General features: G+C 33.7%; 2 protein-coding genes across 5 annotated transcripts in view; both read right to left on the reverse strand.

Moving 5' to 3' along the window:
* The window catches only part of cep85 (centrosomal protein 85), a 53,169-nt gene extending 51,935 nt beyond the window's left edge, over window positions 1-1,234 (reverse strand). For all 4 annotated transcript variants that reach the window (XM_073926534.1, XM_073926532.1, XM_073926533.1 and 1 more), the window contains exon 1: window positions 1,149-1,234. The gene's annotated coding sequence lies outside the window, so the exon portion shown is untranslated. The remainder of the gene's footprint in view (window positions 1-1,148) is intronic.
* A 2,637-nt stretch (window positions 1,235-3,871) lies between these two features.
* Window positions 3,872-17,106, reverse strand: part of si:dkey-199f5.8 — a 47,008-nt gene continuing 33,773 nt past the window's right edge. The window contains exons 4-7 of the mRNA XM_679369.9: window positions 13,928-14,115; window positions 12,144-12,266; window positions 9,666-9,770; window positions 3,872-7,033 (exon numbers count right to left, since the gene is read on the reverse strand). Coding sequence (XP_684461.4) covers window positions 6,868-7,033; window positions 9,666-9,770; window positions 12,144-12,266; window positions 13,928-14,115 — 582 coding nt within the window. The 3' untranslated portion in view covers window positions 3,872-6,867. The remainder of the gene's footprint in view (window positions 7,034-9,665; window positions 9,771-12,143; window positions 12,267-13,927; window positions 14,116-17,106) is intronic.

Genomic DNA, 17,106 nt, shown 5'->3' on the forward strand with positions numbered 1-17,106 from the left:
TATTTAATTGGATGACCATATTTTAGTCTTATGCCTTACCCAGAATATAAAAACACATATAAATACATTTAGATTATTTACTTTAATCATTACTATTGGAATGTGAAGAGACCAACTAAAAATCCAAAACATTACAACAGATTCTGGCGAGGGACAATATTGAGTGGCATTACCATCTGCTGCTGTCATATTATAAATGTATCATCTTATAATAACATGTTTAATATTTTGCATTTCTTAATTTATATGGGCATTAAAACTGCACACTAATATGCAACACGCTACAACATGGGTAAACTACTGGCATAATATAAGTTGACATTGGACATTTGATATTAGCAAATGTAGGGATCGTCTCTGACTGGTTACTTATGATATTTGAATGCACTTTTCTAACTTCTATAGCATTGAAATTCATCACAAATGAATCAGTTGTAAAGTGTTCATACAAGTGTGAACTGTAATGCACACCTTTTACGTTTTTATATTAATTCAAACTACAAATCATATGTAAAAATTCCATTTAAATTAAAAGCACTTCTTTTTAGTTAGCAATTTAAAGTTTTACAGCATTTGAGAAGAATAAATGACAACAGTAAAGTGTTCATGTTGATGTCAACTGTACTGCACACCTAAATATTTCTTATTTATAATAATAATAATCTGTAAATCACGTGTGCTCAGATGCAAAATATAATCTTAGTTAAACCTCAATAACACTTCTCAAAATCAATGGTAAACGGCAGTTGTTTACAGTGTAGACATGATTTCAGTTTATTTGAAACTATATGAACAAAAATGTAAAAAATAAATAAATAAAAAATAAAAAAGACACCTACATGAACACTAGCAATTTTTTGTAACCAATTCATTCTCTCAAATGTTACTCAAGTTAGAGTAACGTTAACGTTAGTATACTTGGAATGATCAAACTTAAAATTAAAGACACGAAAAAACACCTTGTTTAAATGTTAATATACACATATCATCAATTAAAACACTTTTTACCTATTTCTCGATTGCAAATTAGTGCACGCGCAAGTAGGAGTAGTTTTCTAAACATGTTTTTCAGCGTGTACTTAAAGCACTTGAGTTTCTTCTTCAGTGTTCAACAAAAGTAAGTTTAAAGTTAATAAATGCTCACTCACCTATAAATCTCTACTCGTTAAACGCTCACAGACTTGCTTCACCTCTTTCGTCGTCGGTTATAGCTAATTTCACTTCTTCATTGATTAGTCAGGTGCGTTACAGGTGCTCTGTTTATCCGTATTTTTACTCTTGTGCTATCAGATTTGCGGATTCGAATAGTTTGAGTAAAACACCGCCGCGTAGGGGCGAACATCGGGAAAGCATCTAAAATAAAGTAAATCTTGAAATATTGATTAGAATGAGCTTTATTATTCGCCAAGTACGCGCAAACACAGATGGAATTAATCAGGTTTACACGAGAAGAAGAAAAAAATACCCTTGGCAAATGAAGCTACCAGGCAACGCTTCTAGTTGAAGTAAGTCTTTTACAGCTTTCAGGCACACTGTAAACTCCACACAGCAAAAATATCTGTTATTAATTAACAGTTTCTGTACTTTGTGATTCACAAGTATTTTCTGTTCATTTACGGTTCTGAATTGCATTGTGGGAGCTTTATCTCTGTTCTGTGCAGTTTTGATGTTGAAAATTCAACTCTGCAGTTTTAACACAGTGATTTTTATTGACATTTTAGTAGTTTGAGATGAGATATTGTTTAAGAAATACTATAAAGAGAACTCATTCATTCATTTTCATATGGTTTTTTTCCAGGGCTAAGTCGCAGGAGCAGCAGTTTCAGGAGAGCCCAAACTTCCCTCTCTTCAGACACTTCCTCCAGCTCCTCTGCGGGGATCCAGAGGAGTTTCCAGTCCAGCCGAGAAACATAGTCCCTCCAGCGTGTCCTGTGTCTTCCCTGAGCCCTTCTCCCGGTGAGACATGCCTGGAACATCTCCCTAGGTAGGCATCCAAAATGAATGCCCGAGCCACCTCAGCTGACTTCTCCCGATGTGAAGGAGCAGCGGCTCTACTCCGAGCTCCTCCCAGGTGACCGAGCTCCTCATCCTATCTATAATGTATATCTATTTAAAATGTCAAAAGCAGCAAAAAAAAAAAAGAAAAAAAAAACTATTTGGGTAATTTCACTGACTTTACTGACAATTGTTCTTCTCAGTATCTTTCTTTTTTTGTAAAACTGCAACAAAGAGGGAGAAAGTAAGTATATATTCACATTTACTTAAACATGTTTAGTTCAGCCAGCAGTAAAATGTACATAGTTTTCATAGAAATCTCAATATGCATTTGAGGAAAATCTATTAAATGAGACCATTTCAATCGAATATTAGCTAAATTAGCGTATCGTGTGCACCATCAGTGTAACTTGTGAGCCATGAAGAAGTGTTTGTTCAACGAAATGCGTGGTATAAAGCTCATAATAATCAATCAAATGAACCTTGAATATTTACAAAAATAGAGCTGTAGTAAAAATAGAGCACTTATGCACATTTATTTCAATGTTTAAATCAGCCCCAGAAATAATCTGCATTGCGCTACTCTCAACCGCACACTGAGAGGAAACAAAAGTAAAACTGAAATGAAGTATAGTGCAGTACTTTAAACGTCCAATAGTTGGGGGGTCAAAACCACAAGCAAAGAGCTTTGAATCACCAAGAGGCGACATTCTACAGCGATTTGGGGAAACAGCCACTAGACGGCGTGGGGGCCATTTTGGAATGAAAATTCCAATAGAACAACAGCAGATTAGAAGTCTGTAAAATAAACTGTTAAAAGTGCTGATGATTGTGATAGTAAGTGTTGTATTGTCATCTTTCAGGTTGTATCTCAGCTTTAATGCACTTTTTAAATAAATAAATAAAAAGCAAAGCAGCTGCTTGCCAGCGCGACAGCAATAAGATCCAATGGACAGCCGATCACTTTCACTCTAAAATGGCAGAATCCGAGGCTGTTGCAATGGAACGTTCTATTGCAGGGGTGACCAACCCTGTTCCTAGAGATCTACCTTCCTGCAGATTTCAGTTGCAACCCATAACAAACGCACCTGCCTGTAATTATCAAGTGCTGTTCAGATCCTAATAAGTTGTTTCAGGTGTGTTTGATTAGGGCTGGAGCTGAACTCTCCAGGAAGGTAGATCTCCAGGAACAGGGTTGAGCACCCCTGTTCTATTGAGTGTCACCTCTTGGTCATTCTAAGCTCTTTGCCACAAGTGGCTATATGCACAAGTGATTCAAAAACATGTTTTAGTGGGCTGAATCTCGTTATATTTTTGACGTCAGTTGTGAGCCGAAGGGAGGAGGAGGGGGGCTGTAAATGACCCATGGTCGAGAGTTTGAGACCCCTGATCCAGAGGGTGATAAGTAGAACAGCCAAAAATGAGGTTGGTGTCGTGATCTTGTTCCTTTCGAGTATGCATGCACCTAACATGCTTGGGCAACCTGAAAATATGCCGATTTTGTTTGATTTGTACATTTAAATACACAACTCATGAGACAGCTGTTGTTTGGTGATTCCAAATATGCAATGTGATCATAAGCTTGGCAAACAGTTTTGGAGAATTTGATGTTTCCCAATCAGACAGAATGCCCTAGCATACTGCCAGAGAATCATTTTAAAGATGGCCGCAGAGTAAAATGACTTGCCTTAAAGTGACTTTGACTGTACGGAGAGAGAATGATGCACAAAAACAAAGCCCCGCCCCCCTACTCAATATTCCATTTCAGTTAGAAGAACATCAACATACTGAAATAATCTCTCCGCAACATCCGCTTCACACAAGCTTGATCAAATCACTACAAACCCAGCAGAAACAAAAGACGCCAGCCATTTCATACATTAACGTTTGTTTTTATTAAATCATCATAAGGCCGCTGAGTAGTGTGCAGACTTCAGAAAGAAAATCGAATGCCCCGCACCGAGAGCACTGCCCACCGAAGAACTTGAGATTACGGACGCCCAATAAGGCACATTTAGAAACGTCTGATCATCATCCCACCTGAGTAGTGTGCAGCCCATCATCTCTACATATCAAACTATAGCATTCGTGGCTGAACAGCGCAAAAAAGTAGTACCTTCTATGATGGCGATCGGGATAATTATCAAATATAAATTCTCAAAGGTGAAGCATAAACATTTCCAGTCACCAATTACAGCTAAAAATCAAGTCAAAAAATACACACTGGTGATTTTTCTATGACAACACAGACTGGTGTAATATATGGACAGGTTTAAATGGCCTGACCATAGATGACCACCAACATCTCTGCATTAAAAAAAAAGACTTTTAAGCAAAACGGGGGAAAAAAAGAAAGCATGCTTAAAAAAATATGATATGATTATTTTTGGTATCTCTGCCTCAATAACCCAACACCATTTTTTTTTTCATTCAAACAAGCACTTAAAATCTCCAAACACGGCAAACATATTAAAGAGATTAAAACCTCCACCTTTCACATTCACCCAGAAATCAGCAGCTTCTGAAAAACGTTGAGATTTATCAGTCTCACAAACACAAATCCGAGACGCACGTTTGCTTTCATTCACCTCACGCATGCACAGATCCGTCTGAAACAGTCGTGTTTTTTGGTAGCCGGACCATCAAGAGTCTGTTTCACTATGAAACTGTGGGACATTCAGATGGGGACGATGCATTTTCAATATAAGGAAATTGTTAGCTAATTTAAAGTAATGCATTTGTATTCGTTTGTCATCAATATCGGTCAACTGCTCAATTGTAAAAGTACATTTGAGAATATACTCAATTCCTTTACAACATGTCAACTATTTCAAATCACTCCAATGTACAAGTTGCATTAAATGGTTTGATTTATCCCAATATGTGCAATTCTTAGAGTGGTAGAGTGGTAAATGGTTTTATAATTGTTTGCACATTTGTAAAAATGTAAATGATTTATGCAAAGCATGGTTTAAGCAATGATTTCAGATGAGAGGTATTGTAAAAAGTTGAAGGATATTGGTGCATTTAAAAGGACAGTTCATCCAACTTAATTATGTCTCATACTTGAATTATTACAAACCAGTTCGTATTTTGTTCTGCTGAGCCCTAAAGAAGATATTTTGAAGAATGTTGGAAACCAGTAACTATTAACTCCCATAGTATTTGTTGAATATTTGACAAAGAATGTCAAACAGGTTTGGAGGTCAAGAATTAGTAAATAATGACAGTTTTAATTTTTTGGTGAACTATCCCTTTAATGCTACACTTTTCATCAAGCTTTATGAAAATAACGTTTAATGCGTTAACTGAAATGAGGCGGAGTATTTTACGCGAGTTCTTTCGATTCATTCAACCAATTTATGCAAGAACAAATTTACAAATATTCAAGCAGTTCAAGCAGCAATTCATATCTCAAAGCAGCATTTTGTATCAATCATACTAAATTATGCATGCTTGCACAGATAATGTACAATACTGCCGCATTTAACAATATTCCAAATGTTAGCGCACTATTTGTTTCACCACTTCACATAAAATGGGTTTTATAGCAATGCATTTGAATGCGACAAATCAAATTTAACAGCACAATTTTAATATATTTAATTTTTTGTGAACGTTCACTTTGATTCACTGCAAAACTGTGTGTGAATATGGTTTATAAATGTATATAATAATTTCAGTAATTTATGGTTTAATGGTAAAATGCCGGTTTTACAAATGTTACTGCATTTGATTCTACATAACTATTCATGTAAAAATGGCAAAAAAGTACTTTTTTAACATTAACAATAATTTTATAGTAACTATTTAATCGAATTTTTATACTGAATTCAACTTTACTGAGATATAAACTTCAAATAATGAGTGCAAGTGGCTCTTAATTTTTAGTAAAAAAATGCTGGACTCAAATGAGAATGAGACAAAAAAACCTGAAGACTGAACTCAACGACCACAACACGATGCTCTCTGTGCTGATATGACATTTCCTCACCGTAAAGAAAGAAAAGGGCTACATTCAACAACTCCACTCCTAATCCAAAGCAAACGACAGAACCGCACACAACCAGCCAATCGCAAGCAATAAAACAAAACTCATGCAGACAAAATATAACGTGTCGAATAAATCATGAAAACGAGAGGCAACGTGTTGATTATAAAAGCTAATATTATTACTCAGCCAACCAAAAGGCAATTCGGGAATGAAAAAAAAAAAAAGTGATGAGAAACTCAGTACAAGTAGAGTGGTTATTACTACCAAAGAGGCCAATTCTGACGGATTTGCTCAAAAATGGAATATATATCCATTACTTCACCCATCAGGAAAACAATACAGTACGTAATCAAAAGCACTAATTTACCGCACAGAAAATGCAACTGACTCACAGAGTAGTGCAGCAAACAATGTTTGCGTATGCAGCACATCGGCCTGCTTCACTATTTCATTCGTGTGGCAGAAAAACTAACATGGTTCTCTCCTAAAAGTCGGCCAGAAACATCAACCATGACGCTTCAATAGTCATGAAAGAAATGTAAGGAGCGAGTGCAGCTTGATTCTAAGGCAACGGAGGTTTATAAATGGTGCCGATGGGGCACGGAGGACGCACGAGGAGTTTGTCCGTCAGGAAAACGCATCCTCTCCCTGCAGAGCGATCCCCAGTTTCTGCAGCGTCCTGACTAATAAAGTGAACCAGTGAGCACAGGATGAAACTTTGGAGGAAGAGAAAGAAACAAGAATCGTGAGACCACTAGATGGCACCAGAGGAAACTGAAGGTCTGTGGTGCGGTAAAGGCGTCCTGTGGATTCACTGGCCATGTGCATTGTGGGAGAGTGGTCAGCATTAGGGGATGGGCATGAATTCTGGGAGATGGTTAGGAAGCTGGTTTATTTTTGGTCGGGTGCAGGCCTGCCTCTGTGCCGATGTTGACTGTGATGTTGGCGTAGAGGGGTTGGTAATCCCGGGATATGATCTCATACTCCACTGTATTCATGCCGTCTTCTTTCCACGTATGACGGGTCTTGGCCAACATGTTAAACCTGCGGGAGAGGAAACAGACTTGAGGAAGGAGGAAAGACTGGGAGATAAAGTCAGCATTTCACCTTTGTTTGTGTTCAGGTGTGGTCACTTTTAATGCTGTTCTGGGAATTTATACAGGATGAAAAATACTAGTTTCAATAATAAATCAACACAATTGTGATCAATGATTTTAAGCTGGTCATGAAGCACTGACCAACTGAATGCTTCTTGCTTTGAAGTTTTTTCTGTCTGATGTACAGCTATGGAAAAAAAGACAAGTATTTATGACTTTTAAATAAGAGTTTGAATATAAAAAAAATTATAAAACCAATAAAACAAATTATGTCAAGTACTTTACTATAGTATGGTTTAAAACAACTTATTGACTATACATTACTAATAATGTTTTTCATGCGAGTATGGTAAACTTATTTGTGATTACCAGTGTTAAAATATAGTTTCTTTGTTATTTGCATTTGGTTCTTTCATCAACTATGCATATGCTAAGCTATTGTGAAAAAAAAACTTGTTTACAAAACAGGTGCTATTCAGTTTATAATTCCAGTGGTAACTGAGTTTATTAGGTAAATTAGTACTAGTATCAGTGAACATCACAAAAATGTTAAGAATGTAGTTTATGTAATCAGCTTGCTGATATAGATTTGCTATGTGTAAGTTTATATAGTTTACAGAGTTTTATACAGTGTACAGACTCTCACAAGTGTATCTCGAGTTATTTTGTGTGATAGTTAGATATATTTAAATAAACTGCAAACAAAAAAACTTATTTTTTTCTCAGATTCTTTCTTGAAACTCATTATGCAGCTTACTATGCAGGTCTCTGTCTTCTCAGGTGTGACTCAATGCAGAGTAATGATAGTTCACGCTTTCTTACATAGACCAATTTCACTCAAAAAGTGACTTAGAAATTAATTCATTATATTGTTTTCTGTGAGCAAGTAAACAAGATGATTCTCACATCAATTTGAGGAAAAAACACTCCAGTTCTCAAAAGTATAATGCACAATTGATCTCTGTGTGTTTTATGGCCTTGTTTCAGTGACTTCAAAATTTTAATTAACACATACAAACATTCTGCTAGGTATTATTGTAGCCCAACTTGTGCTGTTTACACTGTTATCACACTTTAGCCATTAATATGTTTTTAAGATACTGAAAACAAAACAAATGTCAGTGCATGTCAAAACTTCTCCAGAGCCCCAAAACACCCTTAGACCCCAGAAGGTTAATAAAAACATTTTTCTTTTGTCTGAACAAATGTCATTTTACACTTACATTGTTCCACACTGTTCAGGTAAATCCAGAGAAACAGAATACTGTAGTGGACTTACTATTTACTAGGTAAAAATACACACATTTGTTCCCCAAATGTGTGTTCTAAGCAAATACAGTGTTCTATATGCCTTCATTTTAACAAATCAATATTTAGTTTTTCTTTTCAGTATGTGCCGTTTCAGCTGATGCATAAATAAAAGTTTCTTTTACACAATACATCACACTTCCTACCTGTACTAAGAAGCTTTGTGTTTAGTTGCTTTTGACAAGAAACAATGTCATCTTTAAAATACTGTTCATTAATTAATTTTTCTTTGGCTTAGTCAGAGGTCGCCACAGCGGAATGAACCGCCAACTATTTCAGCATGTTTTACGCAGCAAATTCCAGTTGCAACCCAGTACTGGGAAACACCCATTCTCTCTCCCTCTCTTTTACACACACACACACACACACACACACACACACACACACACACACACACACACACACACACACACACTTTCAGACAGAGGTTTAGCAGCCTTTGACTACTTTTGTTCTCTTTAAAAGGGAAATACTTAACAAATATGTAGCTTAGATTTACATTAGACAATTAAATGTTTTATTTATTGTTGTTTTTTATTTATCCATTGTTCTGTCATTTTCTTTCAGTGTAAAATTATTATTTATGTTCAATGCCAAAAACTTTTATTCTATATTTTAAATCCAAAGAGAGAAATGGACTCTTATTTGTTTTTCATTATTATTAGTAAGTGCTGTATTATTTGATTACTGAGCAGCAATAAATAGCACTTTAAAATACAAGGAGTTTTCATGTGTTTTTCTAAACTGGTGTTTTGAAATTAATAAATGCATAATAATCATGATAACCATGATTATTACCCAGACGATAATCATACCACTAAAATCTATAACCCTTGCATCCCTAATAACAATAAACAGCAGTTGAATGTAATAGTTTGACCTCTGCTGTTAATACTAGCCTTGAAACTAAGATTTATAAGCAAGTGATGCTTCCTTAATTAGTCAAGCCAAATTGGCTGATTATCCTTAAGAAAACTGAGAATATAATTGTAAATGAATTTATTTAAACAAAGCCACAAATTCTTCAGCAAAACACTGGTTCAAATGTAATGTTTAGAAATTATTGTGAATTTATTAGGTGCTTAGTTAACAATTTATTTTATGGTGTTCTTGTTGCTCATGTTCTGTGTAAATGACAATCAATTACATACAACTAACCCAAATCCTTATCCTAATTAATCAATATTACTCAGTACTTAAATTAAAATGTGCACACTGTAACAAGGACAACCTAAAATAAACATTGACCAGTGTTTGTACTGCAATTCTACCTTTTGGGATTCACTTCATTGCCTTTGTCGTGCTTGTGTTTGATCATCTTATATCGACCCACGTTGATGGATGGTCGGCTGATCACCATTCCTCCAAGCGAAACCCTGAGAAGAGCAAAAAAGTCACAAACGGTATTGAAAAGTATAAGAACATATTAGAAAAAATATTTGGCATTCAGTTTACCAGAGAGAATTTAACTGGAAAAACAGGCCAGTCGCCACAGCACAGCAGCACTTGGCAACAGAATAACAGCGTTATTTAAATTTATTCTAGGTAATTCAATACAGGTTCTACATTTTGGTAAATAGGTATTGTATTCTGAGTCACAAAAAGTTATTAAAAGTGCAAAAATAAATGAACACTTGAAAGTTTATCATCAGTAAGATTTTTATTTAGGCTTTTATTATATTTGAATTAAATTATTATTTTTATTCAACAAGGATGCATTGAAGTGGGAGTGAAGCACTTAGTCAGCCCTTGACCTCAGACACAGTGATATTCTATATAAGATATTGGTGCCCTTGCACTAAAAGCTATAGTAAAGCACGTCTTTTTTTCGAAACGGTTACATTAATCAAGCTTGTGTAACATATTTCATTAAAGTGGAAACCAATTTACAAAATAATGTAAACTTGACTGACTGCTTCTCTTCCACTTTAAAAGGTCATGAATCCCCTGACTTAATTTTCTGAGATTTGAATAGATTTATGAGTGTTGAAGATCAATAAAGACAATCTGTTAGCTTTAATTGTAGGAAACAACTTGGATTTTGTGCTTTCCCCCCCTAATTTCAACTTGCAGATTTAAAATCAATATTAGGGCATCTGCACTGCGCATTCTTCTGATCAACTATTATTCAGTTCTTATCCAATGAGAAGACACTACATCTGCATTATTTGGTCAAGCTATGGTAACTGGGTATTTGTGTGTCTAAATTTTAAAGTAAGCCCTCTTTAAATATAAAAATAGTGCACTTTCTCATGTTTTACAAGTCAGTATGGGCCACTGACGGATGACAGTTCCTCTTTCTCTCCTGTCCAGTCCTAGCTTCTGCTTTTTACACCCAGAAGTAATTTTTTTTATCATTATTCTGAGATGAACTTAAACTGAATTGAGGGTTTTAGGACTCTTTACACCAGGGGTGTCTAAACCTTTTCATATAAAGTGAAAAAAACAAATATCATTGATAGCTCTGGGCCGAAGATGATTTTACTTTAAAGTTGCCGCTGGTAATTTTCTAATTCATTTCATAATATTAAAAAGTAAAACATTTATTTGAATTGTATTAAATAATGCAAAATAACCTCTTTTAATTATAACTTATTGCAACAATAACAAACAATCACATCTATAACACTGAGCTCAATGCTGAATACACTAGTAAAGCAGAATCTGCCTTGATTCGCTCACTGAAGTCTTAGCATGGTCCTTTATTTGTTGTATGTATATTTGAAACAAAATCTGATTAATTTACACCATTTATATTATAACATTTAATTTCGGATATGCTTTTGTAGCTTAACAATAAAATAAACAAAGAAAAGGTTACAATAAATTTAAAATACAATCTCTAAACAATTCTCAGATGGGATGGTGGGCTAAATCAAAAGTTACAATGGGCCAACTTTGGCCCCTAGTCGGTCCCTAGTTTGGGCATCTCTTTTTTAAACTGACTCTTATAAGTGATGGTAAACAATACATAGTCAAAAACTACATTTATACATTTATAGTAGCTCTAAACCAAAATATATTATATTTCAGAACATCATAATACATTATATATATATGTCATATATATATCATTAGATATATATGACATGATATACATGATGATTTATGATATGATATGCTATATGACATATGATGATATTTGATATATGAAATTATATGTTATATATATGTATATGTATGTATGTATGTATGTATGTATGTATGTATGTATGTATGTATGTATGTATGTATGTATGTATGTATATATATATATATATATATATATATATGTGTGTGTGTGTGTGTGTGTGTGTGTGTGTGTGTGTGTATATAAATTGATATTGATATACAATATATATGATATGACTTATGAAATATGATGATATATGAGATGATAAATATTAAATAATTAATGATATCATATATGATGATATATAATATGATATCGAAATATCAAAACAAAGCAGAAAGCTGTTATTTTAAAATTCATCTTGCACAATATCAATATTTTATTACTGTATTTAAACTACAGCATAAAAATATTAGATTTTCTGCAATGTGGCTGAGCAGACGAGCAAATAAACTTGGCAAACAAGCCCCTATAAAGCAAACAGCAGCAGAGCTTCAGATGTGGACACTTGACAAAGCTTTAAACAGACAGGTGGTTCATGGACAGATCTCCACCCACACAGACCCCTCCATTAACACACAGACACACACACACACTCGTTCAACCCCTACAAAACAAATAAACAAGAGCTGCTCACCGGACGCCAATGTCGTCATCTTCTCCACCCCAGCCCCAGTAATTATTCGGGAAGCCGTTCATCTTGAGGTATTGATCAGGACTCAGAGCCGACACTCCACCAAAATACATCTTATAAGGCAACCTGAGTGGGAACAGGCAGGAGAGGCACGACAATATAAATGTCAAGCTATTCATCATTTTAGTTTAGTTCAGTGGCATATTGATTTGTGCTTTTTGAGTGTTCACAAAACTTCAGGCATTTTAGTGTTACAGGGAACTGCTTTTATTAGTGCTGAATATCTGTGCTGGTTGGAACAGGTTTTTGTTTTTGAGAAAAATGCCAAATGAATGAATGAACGAATGAATGCACTTTTGGTGGAATAACCCAGACTTTCATGTACATTTATTATTTTGAAAAATTATTAATTTTTTTTATTTAAAACAATATTATTTTAGTAATTATTGGGAATGGTTGTTTTGATGAATGAATGAAGTTTAGAAATATTTGTAATTTTGTAACAATACTTCTGACTTTCATGGACATTCGCTATTTTAAAAAAAAAATACTTTCACAAAACTAATTTAAAAATTCTAAAGGATCATATTTTGAATGAATGAACGAAGTTAGGAAATGCACCTTTGGTGAAATAAGAAGAAATTAGTTTTGAGAACAATGCTAAATGAATGAATGAATTGAGTTGAGAAATGCACCTTTGGTGGAATAAGAAGAAATAATTTGTGAAAAAATGCTAAATTAATGAATGATTGAATGAATGAAGTTAAGAAATGCTTTTTTTGTGGAATAACCCCGAGTTTCATGTACATTTACTATTTTGAAAAATTGTCAATTTTTCACAAAACCAACAAAAATGTTCTTAATGACAATAATATTTTAGTAATAATTTGGAAGGTTTTTTTATTTTTGAGAAAAAAGCTAAATGAGGAATTGAATGAATGAATAAATAAAGTTATGAAATACAATTTTGTTGGAATAACCCAGACTTTCATGTACATTTACTACTTTGAAAAAATAATTATTAATATTAATAATTTACAATAGGTTTTGATTTTTAAGAAAAATGATAAATAAAAAAATGAATGGATGAAATGCAGTTTTAGTAGAATAACCCAGACTTTCATGTACATTTACTATTTTGAAATATTGTCCATTTTTCACAAAGCTAAAAAAATGTTTTAAATAACTTTTTTAAACAATTTAGAACAGATTTAATTTTTTGAGAAACTGCTGAATGAATGAATGAATGAATGAATAAACGAATGAATGAATGAAATTAAGAAATGCAATTTTGTTGGAATAATGCAGATTTCATGATGATTTACTATTTTTAAAAATGGTAATTTTCTGAACAAACCAACAAACTAACAAAAATGCTCTAAATTACCATTTTTAATTAATAATTTAAATAATTTATTTATGTGTAACATTTTTCAATACTAAAACAAACTGAATGTCATAGTAAGTTTTAGGCTTGAATGTTATAGTAAACTCATTCTTTAGTTGTTGTGATGGTTTATTTTTGCTACATTTAAAATGTTTCTAATATACAAGTATTCTTTAGAAATCTACTCAAATGTAGTTAATAATTGATCACATAACTGATAGTTTAGGTTTCAATATACATTAAAAAGTAGCTTATAGATCATTTTACTCTATGTATGTGTGTTTACTCCACAAATACATGTACCATTTCCCACATGTGCTTACTCCTATGTGCAGGTAAATCACAGGCAAATGAATTCAAATGAAATGCAGGTTTGTAGCATTTGGCTCTAAACGCATACTTGTAGCCAAATTTGTCCATGGCGATGGCAGCGTGTTTAGGGTGAGCGTCGCAGATGTAGGTGTTGCGGTCGTCCTCTGGAATGAGGTCCACGTCATGAAAGAAGAGACAGTCCCAGTCCTCATCCCTCATGGCCTCACGAAAGCCCACGTTCATCAGCTTCGCTCGGTTAAAGGTGTAATTACCAGCCTACACAGACAGACAGTCATCGCTATTGAACAATTCATAATCAAAAAACTCAGCATGCAGGTTTAATCATTATTAAGTGCCTATAAAGAGTGAATCCATATACATCCAATTAAGCAAATACTGATGAAATGAAGCGGTGTAGCTTGAATAATAGACATTTTCTACTCATATAAAATGGACTGAATCAATAATGTGCTTAGGATTTTTTTTTTGAGAGCAGATTAATATGGATTACGGTCTAATCCTTGCCCTCTTGACGTGAGGTAGCAATATCAAAGTCAGGAACATAAGCAAGAAGAGGATTTGTATTTCTTATTGTAATCAATCACAGTCTTGTCTATGGAGTTTTTTTTATTTTATTTTAAACAGATTATCATACTATTAAAGTTTGTAATTAAGTTTAAAAGGAGTAGTTCACCCAAAAATAAAGACTGTCATCATTTACTCAATTTTAGTTTCCGTTTTTCCTACTATGGATGCTAATGGTTAGCAGTTTCCAGCATTCAGAAAAACAATCAAACTGGTTTGGAACAAGTCAAGGGTGAGTAAACGACAATTTAAATTTTGATGCATACTTAAAGAAAAATTTCTTAAAATAAATTAATAGATAAAGGTGCTGTATGTACGTTTATGACTCTTCTAAAGCATAAAAATACCACAAAACATTAGCAAATATTTCAGAAACATGCCAAGTAAACATTTTTCATCTGAAAAACAATGCTGAAGTCAGATAGTCTGCTTTGAAAATGTGTGCTACATGCTAGAACATCTGTCTTTGTTTTAGTCCCTTTAACCAGCCCACTTACAGTTTAGCCAATTATATTTCAGCACCGCAGGTTGCCTTGGTGGAAAACTGCGTGTTTCATTCATTCAGTCATGAAAGCTCTCAAAGCATGCATCTGTGACCGAAACGCGACCTCTGGTGGACAGTAGCAGACTCTAAAATGAGTCACAGATTCAGAGTTCCACATGAGGTGGATATTAATTATCAAATAATATAATTAAGAATGTAAACATTAGGTAAGCAGGTTACATTGTAACCCAGTGTCCAAACAACACGCTATGTGAAGAGAGCGATATGCAATTTGGCTGTTTGCACCAGACAAAACATGATAGAAATTTAAATACAACCATTGTGAAGCACAGAATACAAAAACTCCTTTTGTTATGGAAAATATTGCACTTGGACTCTTCAGAGTAGGAACCAAGTGAAAATGTATTTTGTTTCAGGAGGTATTTGATCCAATACCTACTTCAACCATGGGGAGTCAAACTTGTAAGGATGCTAACCCTGAGAACGGTTATGGAATTCCACACAAGACACGACCAAGAGTATTGTCCGGCACTAAAACAATAAACTTTCTAATCTGAGAAGAAGGAAACTGCAAGGAAACCAGTAGTCAACCAGTTGTTCAGGTTGTCTCAATCATGCATCCTGACTTCGGGTAAACGATGAACCATTACCTGAAAATAAGGATTTATTAGGTTAATCGATCTAAATTAGACCAAATTACAACCTAAAAGATAATTAGTTTGAATTGTATGAATCTAATTTTTAATTATTATGTATTGGAGTCAGATTAAATTTGGAGCTGGAAACAAACAAAAATAAATTAACAAATAAAAATATATATTTTCACATGGGCTAAAAAGTCTTACACCTATTTAACCATCACCCATACTGTTAGTTGGGTCATAGGACTAATAGATGGACCTTTACAGTGTAGCATACTGCACTTTCAAAAAATACCAAAAAATTCAAATAAACTAAACTTAAAACGAAACAGACATAAAGCCTATAACATTAACTAGTTGTTAAAATAACAAAATTACATTAGACTATGTTAAAATAAACAAGAAAGTAACAAAGAAAACTAGGTTAAAAAATTAGGTTAAGCGCAAGATTTTAGTGTCTAAAATTGACAAAAAACTATTTTATAAACATAAAAAGCATTAAAAGGCTAGTATTGTCTCCTTTAAAAGTTTCAAATAACTTTTGTGCGGAAAAGGCCAATTAAGTCCCATTATGATTGCAACAAATATTTTTAAGTAAACGTGTATAAATCTTTTGATGCTTAAAACCATTTCTTGCCATCTTTGACCATTGCGTTTACATTTATGTAAGAATAATAACTCCTTAACATATCCTGTGATCAAGTAAAAGCCCATATACTGTAAACTCATCTGGCACAAACAGGATTTCAATCTCATTGAGCTTCTCAGGTCACAAGCAAAAACAATTCAAAACTCAAAATGTAATGCCGTACATCTATAATCCTACCTAAAACTGTATTAACCTAGGAAACAATAATAACAAAGCCTGTCTGAATTTGGCACACGGTTATATTAGGATCATTTGCATTGAAAAAATGAGAGATCATCCAGAAAACAGAGCAGAAGATGACCAGTGATTGACCTGTCAGAGTAAGTTGTGCAGGTTTGCTTTGAGATTGAATGCTGTAACAGGATAAAGCGATTACAATAGGCTCGCACCGGAAACAGCAGGAAGCACAGCTGAGTTGAATTATGATACAGCTGCATATTCCACAGGTAACCAAGCAACAAATGCATCCTTGTGCAAAATGTGAATCTGGAGGTCTAAAATGAACACTCCACGTGTGCCAACTGAGAATAAAAAAAAACTGTTTTGGCAACCAAATATAAAATAATGCATGGTTGAAATTAGGATTAAAGTCAGATTAATAAGTCTTTGTTGATGCGAGTGAAATCACAAAGATGATTTTTTTTTTAAAAAGAGTGTGATAATCTTCGGTTCTTTTTTGCCCATTTCCACCGAGCAGTATGGTACTGTTCGACTCGGTACATCCACATTCCATTACACCATTAAAAAATAAAATAAAATAATAAAATAAATAAATAAATATATAAATATATATATATATATATAAATATATATATATATATATATATATATATACACATACACACACACACACATATACATATATATATATATATATATATATATAA

The sequence above is a fragment of the Danio rerio genome, chromosome 16 (genome assembly GCF_049306965.1).
Source record: "Danio rerio strain Tuebingen ecotype United States chromosome 16, GRCz12tu, whole genome shotgun sequence".
Lineage (NCBI taxonomy): Eukaryota > Metazoa > Chordata > Actinopteri > Cypriniformes > Danionidae > Danio > Danio rerio.